At 39.9% G+C, this 23489-nt stretch overlaps 1 protein-coding gene across 12 annotated transcripts in view; it reads right to left on the bottom strand.

The window, feature by feature from the left end:
* The window catches only part of pde4d (phosphodiesterase 4D, cAMP-specific), a 178344-nt gene that overhangs the window by 20108 nt on the left and 134747 nt on the right, over window positions 1–23489 (bottom strand). For 9 of the 12 annotated variants that reach the window (XM_044195852.1, XM_044195850.1, XM_044195854.1 and 6 more), the window contains 4 exons: window positions 4343–4534; window positions 2208–2244; window positions 2029–2105; window positions 1511–1560 (listed from right to left, as the gene is read on the bottom strand). In XM_044195852.1, coding sequence (XP_044051787.1) covers window positions 1511–1560; window positions 2029–2105; window positions 2208–2244; window positions 4343–4534 — 356 coding nt within the window. Of the gene's footprint in view, window positions 1–1510; window positions 1561–2028; window positions 2106–2207; window positions 2245–4338; window positions 4535–14487; window positions 15197–23489 lie in introns of those variants that run through there. The other 3 variants (XM_044195859.1, XM_044195860.1, XM_044195862.1) reach the window with 3 other exon arrangements.

Genomic DNA, 23489 nt, shown 5'->3' on the forward strand with positions numbered 1-23489 from the left:
CTCTCTTTAGCTTTAACCAGCATCTATTCTCATCCACAATAGGTAAAATGTCACAGAGCTACCGGTAAATATTTTAAGTCTTAGATCTACAATCATTTTCTTTATCTGAACAGTAAGTCAATGACAGATGACAGAAAAATGCATTGACAAGCAGGAGAGGATGACAGTGGGATGAGCCTTTGCATTACAAGTAGTCAATACTCTCAAACAATCATGCTCATGACTCACAGCCGTCACCAGTTTACGGCAGGGCCCATAATGGCTGTGCACCAGTATGACTGTGTTCTAAATATAGCACAATGTTACTAATTCCTCATATAAAAGGTTATGTACCAGTAATGTGATTCTTGGAAGGAATGTCTAGACAGATCTTACTTAAATGTGGAAGAAAGCAAATTTGGCTGGCTTAATATTCGAGTATTTAAAAAAAAAAAAAATTCACTAGTGATAAATATAATAAAATAAATGTTTTCACCCCCCTTCACAATCTGTATGAATGTGTGTGTTTTATGCGCTCATGCCTTAGGGATAATTTTACTAAACAAAACACAGTGAAATTATTTATTAATGGTGGAGGTTATATGGTCTCTCCTGCAAACACCAGCTAGGTTACAGCCATTGATACCGCTAAAAAGCAAAGTGACGAGGACAATCATCATGGATTAAGTGCTAAAACATGGCAGCGTCATGGCACTGAACTGGCACCTGTATTGATTAAAGAAAAAAACTCAACACTCTGGCACCTTGAAAGATTATTTGGCTTGTCTCTGTCCTAACACACATTCAGCGGTAATATAGATTAAAGACATTGGTTTACCTTTAAACATAAAGCTTTATATGAAGAAAACTGGAATAATAATTCCAGAAAAATAGTAAGGAAAGAAACAAAACAAAACAACAGCAACTGACTTAAATATTTGGTCTTCGTTTACCAGCTATTTTTCTCTTGTCCATTCTTTTGCTCCAGTGAACTAATTCCCAGCAAAATATGACGTATATCATATTTGTATTCTGACCATGTTGCATATTATGTTCATGTTCTTTGGCTCCCTGCTCAGCATGTCTGTATTTAACAGCCCCTCATCACCACTATGCTGACATCTTACAATAAACAAAAGCCAGCTAGTCCTTCCGACACTTCTGATGCGGTAATACTTTAAGTCCCCCTATTTAGCATTTACAAGCAGTATATAAACATTTAATAAATGGTTTATAACACACTATAATGTTGTTGTAAGCAGATATAAGAACATTTGAGTTTATTAATATACAGTATTTGTCAACAATTATAACTTCTCCAATGAAGACATATTTTATATTATTAGTAACTGTGTTTTACTATTTTGTCATTCATTATCTGTTTATACACCAGCCACCAATGTTTATATATGTGTATATGTATGTTGTGAACTATGGCAAAATATATCCAGACCACACATCTAATTACACATACACAAATACACACACACACACATTGAGGACACTAGCCATTATGTTGCTGTCTAAATACCTGTAAAGGTGGTCTTGGTGATGGGTGGTGGGTTACACATGGGTGATCTCCTGTCATGGGGGAAACAAACACACATACACACTGAGACATTTCCTTCCCAAAACAATGCAATCAGTACTTTACCTCAAAATATATTTAATTTAAAACTCTCTACATGACTCTTAGCAGTAAGGAAGCACCATTTCCCTTCACTAATTTCTACACATGTAGGGAGCACTGTAGCAGAGGGTACCTTTAAAAACTATTGCTATTGTTGTTGTAGCACGCAATAAGAACAGCAGAGGGCGAGCAAAGCCAGACTGTGAGTGAGCACTGGACACACTACAGGTAGGTGCATAATAACTTCAGATAATTGCCAATTATTAAGCAGAACATCTTAGTCATAAAGTGACTGTGATCAAATATTGTGATATGCTGGCATGTTAACCATTGTCTATAAAACAGTCACTCCTCCCACTGTTACAGATTTCATTTCTGTTTGGAAAAAACAATAAAGCTTGGCAACTTTGGCAACTTACTTATTGGATGCTCTGTCTTGCTGTAGATTAGTTAATGCACCAAAGTTGTTTCGTACAGTTCTCAAGCTGGCAAGAACCTGAAGGGAACATGATAGATTAGGACTGAATCATACAGTTTTCATCAATTTATGACAACGTAAAATACGAAGACAACACAACAACAGCAAAAATGTGCTCACCTGTGCAAATGGTGTTACAATCATATCGTCACCATGACTGAAAGACACAAAGAGAGTGGCTTTAATGTTAGATGCAGATCTACGATATAGTGACATTCGACAACAGAGTGTGCTCATGTTCTGAAAAGGTCAAGTGGGGGAGGGAGGAGCAGGGGATCATCACATTAGATTAGTTTCAGTGTCTCTGATGCACTCCATCACAGTGACATGTTTACTCATCACATCAGCTACCAGCTGAGGCCCTACATCACAATGTGTAATAGATTTAGAACAGTTTATGGTTTCAGTCAGAGAACTGAAGGGATTTATTGGTGGACATGGCCCTGTACACTTAAGGTAGTTTAGTGAATGCCATTTCCTGCATCTAACAAGATATTCTCACAGCAAGGGCACTGTAAAACCTGCAAGCTGTTTTTTCACTTGCTGTACAGACATGTCCCTTACACAGTCACCCTTTCTCCATGTCCTTTCCCTCTCTTTCCATTCCTACCCTTCTCTGTCCTGAACTATATCCCTTAGGCAATCATTAGTTCATATTTTTAGTGACTTTTATTTATCCAGGGGAAAGTCAGCTAAGCACTTTTCTGACTTTGCTTCACTGACTGCCCCGGTTTTCAAGACCTTACACGCATGGCTTCTGGAGTAGGTGGAGTTTAAGAGCCTTGCTCAAGGGCACCTCAGTGGGCTATGTTAAGGGAGTGGAGAGCATTACTCATTCAATTCCAGCAAAAGAAATTTTAAGTTTTGCGTCAGAATCCTGCTGACCTCCAAGCTACGTTATGACTGTGAACACTGTCAACGTTTGTTCAGGTGACAGGAGTGTGTTAGTGTCACGGAGCTCTCAGCCTACCGCTCACTTCTACAAGACCACAGCCACGTCATGCACACACCCACTGGCACGTAAGCTGACATGCCTGGCATGAAAGTCAAAAGAGACGCAGGCTTGTCATGTGCTCCCTATCGCAACACAAATACAAGTTACTCAGAGAGTATATAGCCTGTCATCTTTACCCTGAGTGACAGAAAAAATCTTTGCAGACAGATAAAAGAAGGGCAAGAGACTGAGTTAGGTGATGGCTGTTCAACTTTTACTGAACTTTTAAAACTTTTTTTCTATTGCCTTTGCTTTTTATTATTGATATAGGTCTTGTGAAGCACTTTGGCTGCATCTTTGCATGAAATGTGCTATCTATAAAAATAAAGTTATTATTTTTATTACTATTATTATTATTTCTGAAACATGCAATTTAATGTTTCACAAGTTTAACTTGATTGTGAAGCTGTATTTAAGAATTTCATCCAAAGCGGTGTTAAGACAAGTTGCTAGCGATCAAGTTTCCGTGTATATGCAAATCAGCAGAAAAAAAAGATATGAAAGAATAAAGGATTAATGATACTTGTAATAATGGTTTTTAACGTGGTAACTAGATAGTTGGCGTAGGTCAAAGAAGGGTCATTGGTTTAATACTCCAGAGCAAAAAGCAGCAGTAAGGAGGAAGAAATTATTTTTCATCCTTTTGTCTATTTGTCTTTCCTTCAGGCTGGATTGAAAAGCTATGTTTTCAGTCAAAATTTTTATTTCCTGTAGCACTAAGTGTACATGATAGCTAACATTGTGTGGGAAATGAGGAATGTGCTATCAACTATGGGACATGTCAGCTTTCAAAGTATCAGTGCTGCTGGTTTGAGTGGAGTGTGTTTTACTACAGTTAGAAGGCAATGGTTAGTATGGAGTTAGTATTATAAAAGACAAACAATGACACGAATGCAGAATGTAAACAGATTAAATGCAGTGCACAAATCCATCCCATTGTCTTTATGAGTTATACAGACATAATTGACAATTTGGCAAAATATCACATACACTGTCCTTGTGGATATTTTGTGACTGACCACTTTGTTTATGCTTCTGGATATGGCTAAGAATAGATGTGACACCACACAATCAGCTGTTGGTCATGCACACTTCCCACCAGGGCTAAAGCTAGCGGCGTGGCAGCTTTAAGACCTGGTCTAATAAACATCCAGCCGTAAAACAGGAAGAAATAAGAATCAACCACATTCGGCACAATAGGGGAGCATTTGGGTGTATTTTATGAAGGTTCAGGTGGAAGCAAAAGACACTATGCACTCACATGTCACTGGCAATAGAGGAGTTTCGGGACATAGACTTGGGTGAGAGGTCGTAGTCACTGTCGGAGCGGTACAGGAACGACTCTCTCCGTTGGCTGTGGACAAAATTGGCCTGCAGGATGAGGCCTGAGCCCGGGCTGGCCATTGGGTCCAGGGGGCTGCGACCTGATGACGTGCCATTGTCCACATCAAAACTGCATATGGAGAGAAAGAGAGAGGGAGAAAGACACAAAGATCAGAATCTGATAATGCACAATTGATACTAATTGGTATTGTAAGTAGAAAAAAATGTCTTGTAGAATTTAAACATTTTGATAATTGACATGTCAAGCAAGTTGAACTCCCCAGTGACACTCCAGAAGAATAAATAGTAATATAACCCTAAACAGCCAAGAGTCACAGTACAGCGTGTCTGATATTCTTTTAACAGTCAGAAAATGAGAGGAAGGACGCAGTGATCAAGTTTCCTCAGAATCAATTTCAACTGACATTTTCTAACAGTGCAATTTAGAAAATCTGAACCTGAAATGATGCAACCTCTCCATTCTTTTTACATACCAATTATAAAAGTGCACACCATGCATGAATTAATAAATTAACTTTTAATAAAGTGTAGTCTGTAACAGATTGGCAGATGTGACTCAACAATCCATGTCTAAATACATCACAGGCTTTATGCAAACATTAATTACATGTTAGTGGGTCTTCATGACTTCTGAGCTTACTCACATAATGACTAAACTCACAGGAATATTTTTTCCATAGGCTCTGACATGCATTTCCATACATTGCTTTTAACTGGCTCTGTGGTTACGAGCTGTGAAATTCAAAGCATAACTTGACATGCCTACATTGTGCTTGACGTGCTTCCCATGTACACATGTGGGCCCTGTACTAATGTAACTGTTGGCACTTTGCTACATGCCAAAGTCTCTTTGCAAATGCAGCGATACAGTTGCTCATGATAACCCACACGCTTTGTTATTGACCCTTTTGGCCTAATGCATGGAGAGGAATGAATGTAGAAAGTAGTTCTCAAACTGTTCACAATGAGGTCTGAGAATTATCATAGCTGTGACATTTTTATTTTTAAGAAATGTTGCTGTTGAGCTTTTCAAATGTCTCTACACTGCTGCTGATCTGGCTGACATAAATTTGCTCATAAGCTCAACCATATAAACTTATAATCAGTCAGTCCCTTATTATTGGTCCCTCACCACTTTGTCGGTGGCATTGTGGGGGTGGAGCTGGACTCTCTGTCGGTGGTGTCAGAGAGGAGGATGCTGGCCAAACTACATGCCATCTTGGACAGTGTTTCCCACCCACTCCATGACGTGCTGGTCAAACAAAGTAATACCTTCAGCGGAAGACTCATCCCTCCAAAAAGCACCACAGAGCGCCACAGGAAGTCACTCCTGCCTGTGGCCACCAAACTCATTAACTCCTCCCTCTAAGTGTCAGTCTATATAACCTTAAGTCACTAAACTGGACATTGGATCATTAAAATCACTGCAATACTTGAAATAATTGTGCAATATTCTCTGTTTAATACTCCGGTGGAATATACTCTGTTTTCAGTTTAAAATTCCCTATTTATTGATATTTATTCATACTTCTATTACTGCTGTGCAATATCCACCGTCTCATAATCATCTTAATAAGCTACACTTAACTTGACAGTACATGCACTATTACTTATTACTTATATTATTACATTGTATTATTATACTGTTCATTCTTATCAACCTCTAAATACACTTTGTACTTACACTTATTTTAGCTTTTATACTTATATCCACTTTGTACTTAATTTATTTTACCTGTATTATAGTGTATTATATTTTGATTTGCTTAATACTTCTATTCCTGTGTGCACTGATGTGATAGTGAGCAGCTGTAACAAAAGACCTCAGGGATCAATAAAGTATTTCTGATTCTGATCGGGCTGATTATTGGATGATTATGATTGGTTGGGAGATTTATTGACACATCACCAACAGTTCGAATGAATGCAGCAATATTCAAAGCAATCTACATACAACCAAAAGCGATATGCTTTGTTTAAACTCTGCATAGGGCCACAGGGAATACCACAGTTGAAAGGTGTTTCTAAACCAGTGACACCATTTCCCACTGGGATGTCACGATGAGCTCCTTAGTCTCCTAGGTGATTGTTCGCCCAGGTGATGACTAACACCTGTCACCAGGGATATCTGCCTCATCGCTAAGGCTATCAAGCAATCCCATAATCCCTTCTGGTGTGGATGCTAAGGTCAGGGGGGATTCCCCTAAATGCGACACATAATACGTGCAGGGATGACGTCCCCTTTGTCATCATCATCATCCTCACTATGGAAACAGCCACACATTTAATCCAATATCCTAAGAACAGAGTGAACATTGCGAGTGTACATACATGTGTATTTGATTGGTCTAGAAAGCACATTCCAATGCTGAGCTAAAACATCCAACTAACAACTAAAACCTTCCTTGTTTTTTCTCCTTACACAAGGAGAAAAAACTAACAATGCTATCAGTACCCTTCCGGTTTCCCATCTTGAGCTTGATTGTTTTCTTCAGGGTATTTCACATCTTTAACAACAGCTGATTCACTGACCTAAAAGGTGCAAGTTATTTTCACTTTGAATTGTGTTTATCAAGTTTGGTTTGTAGGTTGTGAAAACAGGCGATTGTACTTACAGTTTGTGACTGTTTTCTGAGAGAGATTTTAAGAGGAGGAAGTCATTATGCTTCTCACTTCAGAAACAATAGGTTATCCTGGTGTATCTGCTGAACACGCTCGACACAGCCACGACGACACACAGGGCATGCCAGGCATATTTTCCACAACAACTAAATAGTTGTTGTTGCTGTGCTATCTCTCTGTGAACTCTTTGAGTAGCAGCTAAGTAAGTGTGAGCTTTGGTTTTGGAATGGGATAGTTGGGACATCTGCCTGATGACTGAGGAAAGGGCAAACGTATTGTCCTTGTCCCTGTCTCTAACTAGCTCTTAGACAAACACACACACACACACACACACACACACACACACACACACACACACAAATGCACACAAACAGAGAGGTAATATGTGAGTTGCAATGACTCCAGCAACTTTTTTCCCCACAGTTGTGTTTGTCTTTTCTTACACACATCACCCCAATCTCTGTCCCTGGGTCCTCTCACTGTCTTTCTATATTTAGTTTTAGATCAGAAGCATGTCAATTTAAATCTATACACATGCACAAACACACACACACACACAACCCCCAGTCCACACCCTCTTATCACATTAAGTGATCCATCTGTTTACTTTACAGAGTGCAAAACCACAGACTCCCACAAGTGACTTATACATTGTCATTCCAGGCACAGGTCAGTCCCTTCTCCAGATGTTCCGTGTGATATGTGTGTATGGGTGTGTATCATGTTTGCGAACAAGACAAAGATGATAGATAGATAGAGATGAAAAGTTCCAAAACATAACACCCAGCATATGTTTAACAACTGATTCATTATCACACTCTGACGTCACAGCCTACACAGATTCTCAGCCAAACCTCTGACACATCACTCCACTCTCAGTGCGTGTGTGCAGTGTGACTCCACAGACACGCCCTCTTCAGGAATGACAGAAAGGATCTAGTTTACGGAGGTGTTGCACCAGCATTGACATCATGGTGGGAATGTCTGGCTTTTTTTTCCTGCTCTGACACAAAGCAGCATCCTTTGATGCGCAAGCATGAGTTGGGAAAAAAGAGGAAGAAGAAAAGAATGTCAACACCCCTATGACTATGTTTTGATAGTCAACAAAAAGCACGAGTACAACTCACAAGGGATTATGGTGGAGATAGGAAGGAAATCCAGCATTACTTAGAGGCAGAGAGAATAAGAAACACAGTTTACCCAAGAAGAGGGTGATCCAGAACTAAGATATGACTGACCAACAAGGAGGGAGGGACAGAGAGTGTGAGAGTAAGAAAGAGAGAGAGAAAGAGAAAAAGAGAAAAACTGAGAATTAATTACAGAAAGAATTACATGCTTCACTATGGGTAGCTGTAAACTACTGTATACAGTATTGTATATACTGATCATTGATGGCTAATGCAGATAAATCTGCACTGCAGCTGCAAATGGCACATATTCTGCCAAAATAGCTGACATTTATTTAATTTACAAGTCACTTCCACTAACATTTTAACTTTCTAAAGCAGTTTTGTTTAAATTAATCAGATTAGTCACTGTATCTACACTGGCATCAAGAATCTATGGAGAGCGAGAGAAACTAAACAACATCATAACCACATCTAATTCAGTGCAACTACATAAATGTATCTAGCTCCTACCAAGCTGGCTATTAACTTGCTACCCATCACAATTCATTTTCACCTGCAATTGGCAGGTTGGCCCCTGATAAAGGTTTAAGGATAGGTGGTGTTGTTTTCTGTATAGATTGTAAAACCCTCTGAGACAAACTTGTGATTTCAACAAAAAGCTTTGACTTGCATTTGGCTATTTTAATTCATGAAAATAACATGTATTCAGTGTTTAAAGCATACATTTAGGAATAATCTGTGCAACAAACATTTTTTGTAGACTTGGCGGAAAATAGCATGCTGGAGGGCTGGAGAGGCTGATAGCTAATCTTCATGTAATCAAAGCCCAATATCCCATACCTGGAAAATTAAAACAAGACAGATAAACTAAGACAAACGTATTACAGTACCCTGAATAGCATTCTGTGGTAAGTAATTTAGCTACAACAGCCCACAGCTACATGAGTAGACAACAAGACAGCCTGTAGGGACAGCGTTTCCCACAGGAGTAGAGTTTCATGCTTGAGTTTAGGTTGCAGGGGAAAAAACATAGAGGGATTGATTGTTGCTAGAAAACCTTTCAGCTGCACTGTAACAGAGCATTGCTAGGTTAAAACATGAGAAATTTGCAGTAGTTGTAAGGGCACTGAGATAGATGAGTGTGGCTGTGACTTTATACTGTAGGACGCTGCTGGGTCACATACATGCCTAAGGACACTGCACAGCTCTTTTATCTTCTCTCTCTGTCTTTGGCTCTCCATCACTCTGGTCTCCATCTTCTCTCTCCTTCTCTGTCTGTCTCTCCCTCTCTCTTTCACACACACACACACACACACACACACACACACTAAATGGCATAGATCAATGACTCATTCGTTTTCAGCCCTGGGTCACTTGAGCAATTATAAACACCACAGGAGTTGATGTGACAGTGCTGCGAGGAGACGTACTAGCAAAAGAGGTCAGGACCTAAGTGTCTTTAAAAAATAATCAGCTGAGGGGAGGATAGTGAGGCTCTGTTTTCCAACAATCATTCACAATTAGTGGGCCAGAAAAAAATGCCCAACAATGCAAGAGACAATATATAATACAAACTTGATATTTTTGTCTTCTCCCAAAGTGCAAACAAGCACAACAAATGTTTCTATAGAAGATCTAAAAAAAAAAAATGCTAAAATGTTCTCTTTCACTAAAACTAGGACACACATCTGGAAAGAATTATATAAATTGGGCAAAACCTCAAGTTACAGAGGTGTTTGGAAGGTGTGGTGTAGTGCTGATCAGAACAGAGCTGTGTGTTGAAACAGACACAGGGAAGACGACACTCGATTTATTTTAGAAAGCCGTGAGGACAAAGAGGGGAGCAGGCAGTGGAGGAAGGACAAGGAGAGACATGTCAGAGTTGTGAGCGTGTGTGTGTGTGTGTGTATCTGTGTGTGTGAACACCGTGAGCAAGTGTCTGTATTTATGAGGATTGTGAGGAGTGTGTTCCCCTGCATGCTTGCAGGAGTGTCGGTACTTGATCCTGAACTTGTGTGTGGTAACCTTGACCGTGTTTCTAAGTGCAAAACAGCAGCCCATGACAGAGGAAAAGAATATAGAGACCAAAGGTGACACACACACAGATGAGAGTGGCACAGATGACACCTAAGATTCCGACACACTGCACGTAATGGAAAAGCTACACAGCACCTCTGCTTTACATGTTTGTGTCCCTGATCACTTTAAACATATAATATAACAACAGCTGGAAAACCAATTAGAGAAAAGTAGAGCAGTAGTATTTATATTTAGGGAATGTGATATACTCTGACTCTCAATGTGTTTTCCAAAGAGAACAATGAATCCCACCAGAGGCACTACAGGAGATTAGAATGTGTTCTCTTTCTTGTTGACTTACTAAGCAAAATCTGCTGTCAGATATTAAAACCGCCACATATATTACCAGTTTTTCGCCAATGACAAAGATCCAGTGTCATTATTATGGCTGAGCAATATGAATATATTTATGTGATGAAAGACATGTACTGTTATGTCCTCAGACTGAAAGATCTGAGTAAAATTTGGGCATAACTTAAATGATCTTGGTCAGGGATGTGAATGAAAAATGGCCCTGGACTTTTTGACGAAAAGTGACATTGATGAGCGCATCAACTTGAACTATTGAACATGTTTCAACAAAAAGGCACCTGATATAGCTAAATAGCCAGCTAGCTACACCCAAACCTTGCTTATTTTATCTCTAATGTCTTCTGTCTTACTGCTTCAGCTGCAAAACCTTGAACAGTTGAACTGGTATCGCTGGGCTCAGTGGGCTGCTCTCTCTCCTCTCTGCTGCCAGTGCCTTCGGGCTCACTAGGCTGAGAATTGCCTGAAGGGGGGTTTATAGATGTGATTGGGCCAGCCCAGTGTGAAGTGAGAAAAAAACAAAAAACAATGGGCCAAGCTACCTGTTTTATTGGCCGGTCAGACAAAATAAAAAGAGGAGAAAGAAAACAGTTGTGTTGGCCCGCCCTCCCAGATGGCCAGTCCAGCCCTGATCTTGGTTCACTGTTCATAGGCACAGACAAGAGACTGTAGTTATGCTGCATACTTGTCTTACAATATTGGGACGTGACCATGTTGTTGGGTAATTTTATTTTATTAATGTGTTGACAGAATTCTATGTATGTAGAATACTGTTTGAACCTAATGTTTTTTTATTACAGTATGTGAATATGATGAACATGCATGTAGAGGCATCTGTTGTTTATTTCACTCTGCAAAAACAGATTAGTCAAGCTAGGTGTTGAACTTTTTAGTACTGACGAAATGTGTCTGTAGAATGGCTCTATGTAGGTATCGAATGCTTTGTCGGATTCTTAGACTTGTTTACTTATTCTCTGATCAGATATTCAGTGATCTAAATCATAACTTTTTAACAGCTAATTGTGCTAAGACAACAATTAAACACTGATGCATTGAGAAGTTTGAGATGTTTTACTAAATGAAAAAAAGGGTTTAGAATAAAAACAAGATTGCATTCCTTGATCTAAGGTACTGACAAAAGAATCATTTGGTATTAGTACTGAAACTCAGGTACCAAAAAATGGCTCCAAGTTAGTGTTCATAACCCTCTAATTATCAGCACTGTCTTTGCATCTTGTATGGAAAGCCATGAGACAGACAACAGATAAATTGTAAAAAAAATTGTGAAGAGGCCAACACCTACAGGGCAGTTAGGCCAATCAGATAAGTGACTGACCATGCACTTCACACCCTCTTCTTAGTCACACATAAGTGGAAGCAGCAATGCAAACTCACACACATGCATTAATTGAAATTAACACCCACCAGGTGGCAAATGCAGGCAGTCTTTGGCAGAGACATTGATAAGGGTTATGCCACATTGGCTAGTGAATTTTATAGCTGACAACATTTTAAATTCATTTTCAAAAGAGCAGCTTCTAATTAACATACAGTACAGGACTTGACTCTGTACAGAAGGCTGCACTGGAAAAAGGTAGTAGTTCTTGTTTAATCAATAAAATTTACAGTATATTACAATGTTTTGTCTGTTAAAAATGATCCTTAAAGGTTTGCACTCTCTCTTACTTTTTCTCTCTCTCCTTCTGGTTTCTCTTGCCAGGTATAAGCAAAGTGAGTCCTTCACTTTCTTCATGACACTGCTGGAGTGCTCGCTGTACTGTGCCATTCAAAAAACTCAGTCAATCATGAGAGTCATACAAAGAGGTCACCATGGCAATGCAGCGTCATCTCAGGTCACACGGTTCAAAGCAAAGCAAACCAGTTCTGCTCCTATATACATAGATGTCCACTTAGTTATGAACCTATTTTCAGTCCTATTCATCATCTTGGGATTACACAAGGTAAAATCTGGAAAATATGTTAGATAACTTCTACGTTGTCAGGCCCTACTGTATGAGAGGCCAGACAACCTTCAACATTCACAGCTTGCATGAGATGTCGAACTGGGGACTGACAAAGGCCAGACTACCTATGTTCAAAGTCACACATTCCTCACGTCTCAGCACGTAACATTAGTCTGGGTTTTAAAGTGGGGAAGAGGCGCAACAATAGGTGTGAAGCTAACAGGATATCATAAACATCTCTTCATTCCCAAATCCTCATCTTTCACCTTTCCCAAACGAGTCTGCGTACAACTAAATAAAGAGGTCTGCTAACAAACAAAATAAGCCTGTATTTACATAGTTGGGTGGAGTGGGGTGTATTTAAGTTAGGTCAGGCCAGGGGGGCACGTCACACACCCGGACCACGTCCTTGCAAGCACACAAAGACACATACTCTACCACAAACACACAGCTAAGAAACACGTACACAGATACTTAACTTGTGTGTTTAGTGTATTTTAAATTAGCCAACTTGGAGAAATAACACTCACCCCTCTTTCTGCATTATACATGCATACATTGCACAAACACACCCACCCCAACACAAACAGCTGAATTATCGCCTACAATTCAGGTGTTTTTAAGTGATACTCAGTCACAAATCTACTGTACATCTTATAAGCACAGTGATAACAATTATGAAAGACAAAGCAATGATGAGAATTTGTGAAAGAAGCCTTGATGAAACAGTAAATAACAGAAGAGAGGAGGGCATGACAGATGGAGGAGGCGGTATGCTTTGTCCAGCTGAGTACTGCTTTTGGTAGCCATTCAAGAAGATGGCTCACACAAACCCAACATTGCCAGATTCTCAGCTTTTAACATGAGAAAAAGCTACATTCTGCAGTCAGCTCTAACACTAATATCAGGTTTATGTGTAACTACACTATGGTTTTTACACCCTCTCTGCATCAAACAATGTCACGTACTGTCTGTGATCTCCACTGCTCAGAGAACTACTACCCTCAAAGACCTAATTAATATGTCTTCATTTCACACAGGCGTCATTTCCTGCTGGGGAGGTTGTAGAGCAGATTAATAAACTGACAATGTGAGAACACTGTTAACGCTGCAGGGAGGTCCGACAGGGTTTCAAACACATGCTGCTGGGCAACCACCACCCCAAGAACACTGTATTTGTCCAGGGCTGTTCTCATTCATTTACAGCTCTGCCTCAGAGTATGACAATGGGAAAACTGTGAATATTATCTTCCAATGTTAAAGCTACTGGGCAGTTTCTTAGTTGGAAATGAGTGCTGACAGGCAAGGACAAGTTAAGACAGGAGGGGGGAAGGAGACTAGAGGGGGAGGGCAGGGCAATTTGTGCCTCTGGCCTTGCTCTCTTCTTCCTGCATTTATCTGGAGCCATGTGCAGACAGGAGAATGTCTGGAGTGACAAAATACATTCCTCAATGAATGATGCCTTTGCTGTTTTACAACCTTGCGTTTTAGACGATTTCACTGGCTGAATAGACAGTGAGTTCTAACAAAAGCACATTGAGGGTAAGACACCAGGGTCATGACAACTACAGCAAGTGTCATGTCGTTATTGAGTCAGTCTGATAAAGCATAAAATACACTGGAGTTCAGGACAAAACTAATCTAATCTGACCACAGAACATGTCATGTCTGACATATCTGCAGGGTACAGAAGGTTTTTGCAGCAAACCAAGGAAGGGGCAGAGAAGTTTTGATTGAGAAGAAGATTGATGGCATTCAGATGACAGTTGAAAGATCCACAAACAAACCAACAGGGACAAAAAAACGAAAAGGAAGGACGTAGCCGGTGAGACAGATGAAAAGTATTTCAGAGAGTAATAAACAGGCGGATGGAGAACAATAGAGCAACACACGCACATACACACAACAGGATTAACATGGAAATGTTGCCAGCAGGACAAAGTTCTCTGTCTATTTACCATATCCCCTCCGTGTTCTTCAATGAGCTTGTAGAGCGCGACCGTGGCTTAAGAATTATACTCATGGTCTGGCTTTTCCTTCCACATCCACACACATCACATCTGCAAACACACACACATAAAACCACACACACACCCCCTCTGGGGCACCTGGAGCCCTCTGACCAGCTCTCCGCTGTGGTCTGACCAGAGTCTTCACTAGTCTGAAGTGATCCAGTGGGAGCTTCCTTCCCTCAGCGTTAGTTCGGTGGAGTGGTCAGGTCTGCCGAGCTGCTTGAGACCAAACTTGAGTTCAGTCAGATCAAACCCTCCGTCCAAGATTATTCCACACTGGTGCTGTTCCTCCTCGAACTCCGATCGTTTGACAGGAGGTGGTTCTCTACCCTCCCTCCCTCTCTGTCACTCACTTAAACTTATCTTTCTTGCCAGATCAGCGTGTGATCTTCCTCCTTCCTAATCTAGCCATGCACTCACTCTGTTACTCTTTCTTACTCTGCTTCTCACTTTCAAATTGTCCCCTTTGTTGCTTTTTTCCTGGTGGAAATAAGATCTCCTCTTCCTCCCACGTTCTTTTCTCCCTCCCTCTTTACCTCTATCTCTCTTGCTCTCTTTTTTATGACTGTGTCCCTGTCTTAGAGTTACATGACTCTCCTATTCTCTCTCTCTGACTCTGTTTCCCTGAGCTGCAGCTTGGGTATGTCTGGAGTGGGAGGGGTTGTTTTGGTAGTAGTAATTCCTTGAAGGGCGGGACTTGTATCTTGCAGCAATCCTAACAATCGTCTAAAGTGTCAATCACTCGGCTGCCACAGTAACCTAAAACCAACAGCTAAAGCATGCCAATGATCTGGAGAGAGTGTGCAAAGATAGCATTGGCTGAGTTTCACCATTCCAATAAGAGAAGCAATAAATTGAGAAAAATAATTTACTGAAAAGCTCATGCTTTTTTGGCAAGAGGTAAAACTACAGTAAACAGGGCTTAAGAATGTATTGGCACATGGTTGCATTATTCAAATTGGGAATAAAATGTGTGGGAGATATGTTAATGGAAATAAGGACAAAATTAATTTTACTATTAATCGTAGCAAGTTATTTTAATACTGACACATGATATCTGATTTATAAATAGTCTAATGATGACTAAATTAACTTGTCAACTTACTGAAGACAAGCAAATAGTTTTAACATTTTATTTTGTCAGTAATTGGGGTATATCATTTTCATTTCTATTTTGTTCATAATGTATATTTGATTAATTTATGTACAGAAATTTTAGTTTTCAATTTATAAATTCTGTGCACCAACAGATGCACTTGGGAGCTCACACGTTTTCTGTAGTGTTAAACCTCTGAGAAAAGCCACACTGGCTAAAATGTGTCACAAAGTCTGGCATCCTTTTTAAGGCCACTTTGTGCCAGACCTACATTTTTTACCGTCTGCACAAACTCACAGCTCACAGCATTCAGGTACAATTCATATCTTTCCCAAGCAGCCTCAAAGCAGCCCTTTTATTTACTGCATGCAGTCATGAGTACTATTATATTCCACCTTAACAGAATGGTTTTGTTTTACTTCTTATTATACCCAAGACGAAGATGAGTAGGTTATTTTGGTTTTAATGTGCTTATTTTCACATAAAAAACATCAGCAGTGCCTTGCTGGCTATAAAATAGAATCATCGGTGCGTTACTACCTATGAAATATTTTAGTGTGGCGCTCAGATGGCATCGTCTGCTGTCAGAGTTGTGTGCCAAAGAGCTAACATTAGCATTCCACCAGGCAGACAGGTGTGTCATCTGTCTGTCATGTCAATCACACATGGATGAGTAAAGTCAAGCAAGCTACTCCACCTTTGTATGCACTCTGCGTGTGTCATGTGTGTAGCTTGTAGTATGTTGGAGGATCACAATGGAAATGAGACAAGTAAAACAAACAAAAAGAGACAAGTATGGTTAGATGTAAAAGTCAACATAGGATGCATGCACCATTACAGCCTACTATACAACATAAACATTCACATGCATGCACAGGCAAATATAAGGATTCTTTATCAAAGCTCGATTCAAGTAGTGCCATTACTGCCCACTTTCAAGCATTATCCTGTATCTCCATATCTTTCTGAATTTTATGTTGTTCTCTCTGTTACAGTTATTTATTGGGGATGAGGTGAAGACACAGCTCTAAATCAGTAAACACTTTTAAAAAGTAGGACACAACAATTGCTGCGTCCCTAGTTGTAGTTCCAAGAGGTAAAAACTTCAAACAGAAACAGAAAAAAAGACAACACATGTAACCAGAAACACAGAAGCATCAGCATACACATTATCCCAGCCCTCTCATCTTGAAAGCAGTGAGAATATTTACATGTCATCAATAGTGCAACCGGCCGTAGATCTAATTAACAAGAGAGTGACATCAGTCAGAGGACGCTTCTCATTTGTTCAAGAGAGGTGTGGGCTCAAGAGACAGAAAGCATCAAAAAAGGAAATGCATCCAGTTCGAGTTCTCATGAGGGAAGAATAAATTGCTCACTGTACCCATAGACTGATAATACTATAGTCATCCACTTCATGGCTACTGATGCTTCAGAGCAAATAACGTAGATATCAGGGAAGAAAGGAGGCGGACCTGAGGAAAGAGCAAGATGGATGGATAAAGATTATTTTTTGCCTTTATTTGATAAAAACAGCTAAAGAATGAGAGGAGAGAGGGGGTGTTTCATGCAGCAAAGAGCCACGGTTGGATTCGAACTAGCGCTGCTGCAGTAAGGACTCAGCCTTGTACATGGGGCACGCATGCTACCAGGTGAGCTACCAGGGCACCTGCACTACTAATCAAAGAGTGCATGAGAAATCAGATTGCTGTGTAACCATGTACTGATTCAAAGGATGGCTTCCTTCTATATTACCATGTGTCCATCAGTTTCACATTTCATGCCAGAAAAAGAATGAAAACTAAACGAAAAGACATTCAGCCTTTCACTCCTAAATGACATCTCTTGGACAGTGCAGCTGACTTCATGCTGGAAGGGTTGGTGTGTTTTACATTGTTATACAGCTATAAATGTGACCATATGTGGAGCACTTGAAGTGAATTACAGTAAGTTGAATAGGCACATCTAAAGCTTTCAGTGTAGCATGGCAGAATGATGTAGTTTATAGCTTGGTGAAAGTGGTGAAACTAATCCTATTACCACAGCCTGCACATTCCATGTGCTCAAGGAAAGAACAACAAAAGAGAACAGTTTCCTTCAGAAAACTGGGGAATCCAGCAGTCTTTCTTCTGCCTTGAAACCACATGAACCCCAAATGAAAACACGAAAGACAACATGAAGACAGGAACTCTGCAAACATTCTTAACCCCATGTCACGCTACCGAGATCAATATTTAAGAAACTGAACACATTTAGACATGTGTTTACATAGAAGCATTCAGCACATCATTTCAAAGAGTTCAGAAATTGAGTCAGTAAGAAACAGGCTCTCTTGAGCATAACTGATATCTAACCTACAGTATGAGAGTCACACTATCGGTTCTTGTTTTCCTCTCTCTCATCCTCAAAGCATGTAGCCCACAAGTGCATGTATCCATTCACATAAACACACATTCACATATGCTGCCATCCCCAGGAAGCACAGGTGTAAGTCACAAAGAAAAACAATGAACCTAGTCCTGCTCAACAGGTGTTTGCTGGAAGCAAGAATACAATATGCAGCTCCTTGTATGCCATAAAAGATCAATACCTCAGCCTAAAATAAAATGGATAATTTCTTATTAACACCTATAAATTTTTTTCTGTTAGAGGTGATAATGTCTCTTATTAAAAAATTCAACCAATAACAACTTAATGCCAAAGTTGCAATGATCTTGTTTAAACATTTCTCACTTTTATGCAGTAGGGAACATTGCGTCCCATTAATCTTATATATGTCATATTTAATATTCAATAATGTCGTTTTTTCAGCATTTATATTTATATACAGTATTTATAAGTGCACGTGTAACACAAAGCTGTCTAAATGCATGTGTAAGTTTCAAATTCACAGTGCATTACCATCTTTATTGCTTTTCTAATTACTTCTAATGATTTTCTGATAATGTTTTATCAGTTCAGTTTTACATTTTGAAAAGAAAGAAAATCTACCTTCTCAGAGCCCAATGAAACCAAATAAATAATTGAATGAATGAATATTTTTTTAGGCAAAATAGAGGCTACATTGATGACTTATTAAAACACTTGTAGCACAACTTAATAAGCACCAGTTAATGAGTGTAACTATGCAATTCAGAGAGACACCACTGTCACCTAGTGGTGAAATGAGTTTACTTCTTGTCATAAAAACCAGTTGCATAGATTAAGTGACCACAGCAATTGACAAAATTATTGATTTTGTTTTAAAAAAAAAAACCTCTTCCATGAACCAGGTGCAGTATATGGTGCAGATAAACACGCTCAGTAAATGCTGATATAAATAGCACTTAACTAAGGAGCAGGCAGTGAGCACAGATGGCTGGTCCACAGTATTGACAAGGCTCCATCCATATCTATATGTCTGCAAACGCCACCAGCCATTACCTTTGCTTCATATCCAAATACTATAGAGGCACAAACACACATACACAATTGAACTTCATGTTTATGCACACACACTCCCAGACACACAAAAAAACAGATAAGAGGGCACAGATGCACATCAGATGATAGCACATCTTAGTTTTAGCTGGGGTCGCTGGGTACATATTAGTCAGAGAAATGCAGTATGAAAATGGGTCTAACAAGGTCTAAAAATTGTCTGTGTGAGCTTTAATGGATAGAAAGTGCTCTGATGATTAGCTTACCCTCTGCTCTGGTTAGTGAACGGACCTGTCCTCCTGAACACCTTGTTGCTTTTAGATGATGACTGAATGAAACCTGCTTATTTATCATTTACCTTGCTCTTAGCCATGTTTTGTAAAAGCATACAGCTGCTTCTCGTGGAACACAGAGAAATATGCGCATACACACAATTACACACACTTCAGGCCGACACTATAGGTTTAGCAGAGTAAACAGCAGAACTACAGCTTCGGCAGAGCTCTAACAACACAACCAGCCACCAGGCAACGACCATTTACACAACGCTCAGTTGTGAACACAGTTCCAGTTCTGTGTTGTCCAGGTGGAGCTATTCATCAGTTAATGTTCTGATAAGAGAGAACACACATGCTTTGTGTACATTCATGCAAGTCACACAAACACATAAATCCACATACTATACACACTACGTAGTCACACTCTCCACACAAAGAGACACAAAGACAGATTTTAAACTCCACTCATTTTCAGTTTCACCAAGATTTTCCTCCTGAGTTGTCTTACTACTTCTCACTCTAATTTACGCCATCTCAACTTTTCACATGCAAGCAAGGGTTGGGACTAGAAAGAAAGAAAGAGCAACACAAGTAGAAGCTGACATTAAGTAACAAAACTGAATATGTAACAATTTAAAGGTTCCAGATAATCCAAAATAGTTCCACGTGAAAACAGATCCTACAAATCCTCAGTACAAGACAGAAAGATTAGGTTACGGTTCCATTATCGACACGCTCTCCCCCTTCCCTCCCACAAACAGTTTCAGTCCCAGAGAGCAATCATACCCTCTCCTGCCACGAGGTTTGATGTCGATGGGCCTGTTCGTGGCGTAGGGTGAGCCGTTGGAGCAGGCGTGGCGGTAGCGGGCTATCCTCTCCAAAGATAGATAATCTGAGTTCACAGGCAAACTCATTTTGGTGGGGCTGTTAAACACTGCCACACAGTAACACACACACACACACACACACAGACACTTGTGTCAAGACAGATGAAGAAAGAGAAAGAGGGACAATAGATAGAGTGACAAGCCTGACAAAGCTATCTTGGTCGGAATGAGGGAGGGGTGAGTGAGAAGAGGTCGGTGGGAGAGGAGAGGAGAGTAGAGGGCTCAGCATGGGTGTGACTTGAACGGGAAAAAGATGGAGAGAGATGGAGAGTGAGAGAGAGAAATGCAGGAGAGGGAGGAGCAAAGTGTAGAGGCAAACTAACTTAGCTTTTCTTTTAGATGACCATCAAGAGTCAGTATTGACAGCCACAAGAATCATATGTAGACTTGCTGCAAAGTTACATAATCATGTTGTACAATGCCAATGTACTTACAGTTAAAGTTAAAGTTTTATGATTGATAAGAGTAGTATGATGATTAGTGTACAGTAAAGATGAAAACTAAGATGACAATGACATGGTGGCCATCAGAAGTCCATATTTAAACTGAAACACATCAGTTTTAAACAATAAAGTTGCTCCCACTGCAGGTGATGCTGGAGTTTCTATCTTCCATATTGCCTCCTTCTCCATGCACACTGCCAGTAGATAAAATTATGTCAAATTCCCAACTTGATTATTGCACACTGGGTGATCCCCAAGATTGTTGGTGAGGAGTGTGTGTGTGTGTGTGTGTGTGTGTGTGTTTGTGACATTAGTTTTAGTGTAAAAACAGGCTACCAAATAAACCATGTGTTCCATACACTTTTGATAGTGTTTTTATCTTTGTTCTCCATCCATTTTTTTAAATTGCATGGAGCCGCTTTGAATCGTGAGAGTCCATCCAAATGCAGTATAAGTTACAGTGGTAAGCTCATATTCTGATCTAACATGTGTAGGGCATATCAAACGTACTTACTTTCCACATATATTCACATGGTAAACTAACTGCTGATTAGCATAAAAGTGAACAGTGGGATACAGAAAATCAAGCATGACTATTCCATAAACTGCACAATTTGCACAAATTATTTCAGGTTAAAATAACAATAATTTGAAATACTGATAAAACCAAGAACAAGATGACTAAGTCACCCATGTCAGGGCAAGTTTTATTTAATGGAATTGGATGAAACCAACCTAAGTGCACTATCCCCGAGCCCCATCTCACTCCCTAACCTTGGTAATAGCTCTTTTCCACCACTAGGGGGGAGCAGAGTACCACAATAATCAATTAGAACCAACAGTGTAAAATGTTGTATCATGAGAAATACATGTCAAACGCACAGCAGTGACAGCAATTGAGCCAATGCGTTTGCAAGAATTAGTAGAGCAGATATGCTGTATGTATTACATACATTTCTGAAAACTAAGCATACAGCTGTGTTGGTAGATAGGGTGTTATGGTGACAGGATCAACTGAACATAAAGATTTACGGTCTTTAAAATGAGGTTACTGTCATTTGTTATCATGTAGTATCATTTTCAGACACTTCACTACGATCAAGATCAAATCTAAAATCACTCCAACTGATAAATCTCTTAACTGTTCTCAGCAGCCAGCAGGGGGCAGTCTGCTCTGCAGGGAAAATGCAGGTACAAGAGCACTATCAGCAGCACAAATACACAGAGCCGTGAATCTCTGTGGAGTTACGGCTTCTGCTCAGCACTGACAGAAGCAGCCAGCATGTGACAACAGCTCCTGGGTGGACGGGAGGGCTGTCAAAGTCACAGACGCAACGACAGACACAACATTCTTCTCCACTCGTACTGAACATCTGAACATCACCACATGAGCACACCCACACACACAAGTGCTGACTGACTGCAAGTATTATAAGCACACACAATGAAAAATGTTAATAAAATGCACACAGATCAATAGAACAACGCAACACACATCTCTTCACAAACACACAACCTGTAACACAAGCATATGTCTGCCTAGATGTTGAGTCGGCCACACACTGTCAGTGCCAGTGACGAGCTGTGACAGAGCGCCAGGTGATGGTGTGACTGTCGTCACTCAGTGTCCCTGACGCTCAAAGCCATAAAACCAGAATCACTGTATCTGAACGTTGAAACGTGTACATACAAGCAGCTTTTCAAACGCTAGATGTAATACAGTTCAAGTATGTTCTTATTTTCAATGACATACTGCAAATCATATCTTAAAAAGGGATTTAGGTACTGGGAATATGTTGTGATTTAAGCCACAGTAAAGACACTAGGAGAAAAGAAAATAGTGAGAAATTGGCAAAAAACAATCAATAAATACATTTAAAAAAAAGCTGCATAGAATAATCAGTGAGAAATGAGCCGGCAAGGATGCAGACTCTACAGGTTAAGTACAAAAGTGCATAAACAGCTAATTGACTGGCTTTGTGCCAGAAAGACAGGGAGGGCTTTGCGAAGCGCTCTCCTCTCATGACTGGCAGGGTCAGCAACCTCGTTAGGGACTTAGGGACGATGTAGCCTGACAGACTAGGACTAACACAGAGGGAGAGGGAGGATGGAAACAGGAGTGTTAGGTCATTTGCAGTGAAGACATACAAGAGACTAGTTGTATGGCATGTTTTGGTACGGATACTGAAACGATACATTTTTTGATACCTTAGTACATGTTTTTCTCCAAACGTTTTTTATCTGTATTTAACAAAACAAAACAGAGTTTTCAAAGTTAGATGCTGTCTGAACTGGGTTAATTCAATTAAATTCACCGGATTCAGCGATGGCCATGACGTGACCGATCCATATTAAATACAGTTTCTTTGTCAGTGCCATTATACGTTTTATTGGTTCCTCATCAGTTATATTCATGTAGTCATGGTGGGTCACCGTCTCAGTTTTTAGGACCACAGCAATCATTGGCCTCATAATATTGTATATTTTACAAAATTATTCCAATGAGTTCCATGCAGTAAATAATACAAAAGGATATTATAAAATAGTTCCTAGTTTAAATCTAGACATTCAATGCCAGCTTTCAGTAGTTGACAGGTTTCAATACTTGGTGCAACGGACACCATTTTGGTCAGTAACATAAAATAATGAGGTTCAATACCTAGCCTTATTAGTCAGTAGCTCCAGGGTTGTCATTGGAGCTTTGCCTCCACAGCAGAGTAGAGACTGGGCTTTGCCTCACTCGTACTTTGGGTCACAGCAGGAGTACTGTTCTCTACTGCGCTTCTACAAATACTGTCAGGTTTCTTTAATGTAATGACAAAGG

Source organism: Siniperca chuatsi, linkage group LG5 (genome assembly GCF_020085105.1).
Source record: "Siniperca chuatsi isolate FFG_IHB_CAS linkage group LG5, ASM2008510v1, whole genome shotgun sequence".
Classification (NCBI taxonomy): Eukaryota; Metazoa; Chordata; class Actinopteri; order Centrarchiformes; family Sinipercidae; genus Siniperca; species Siniperca chuatsi.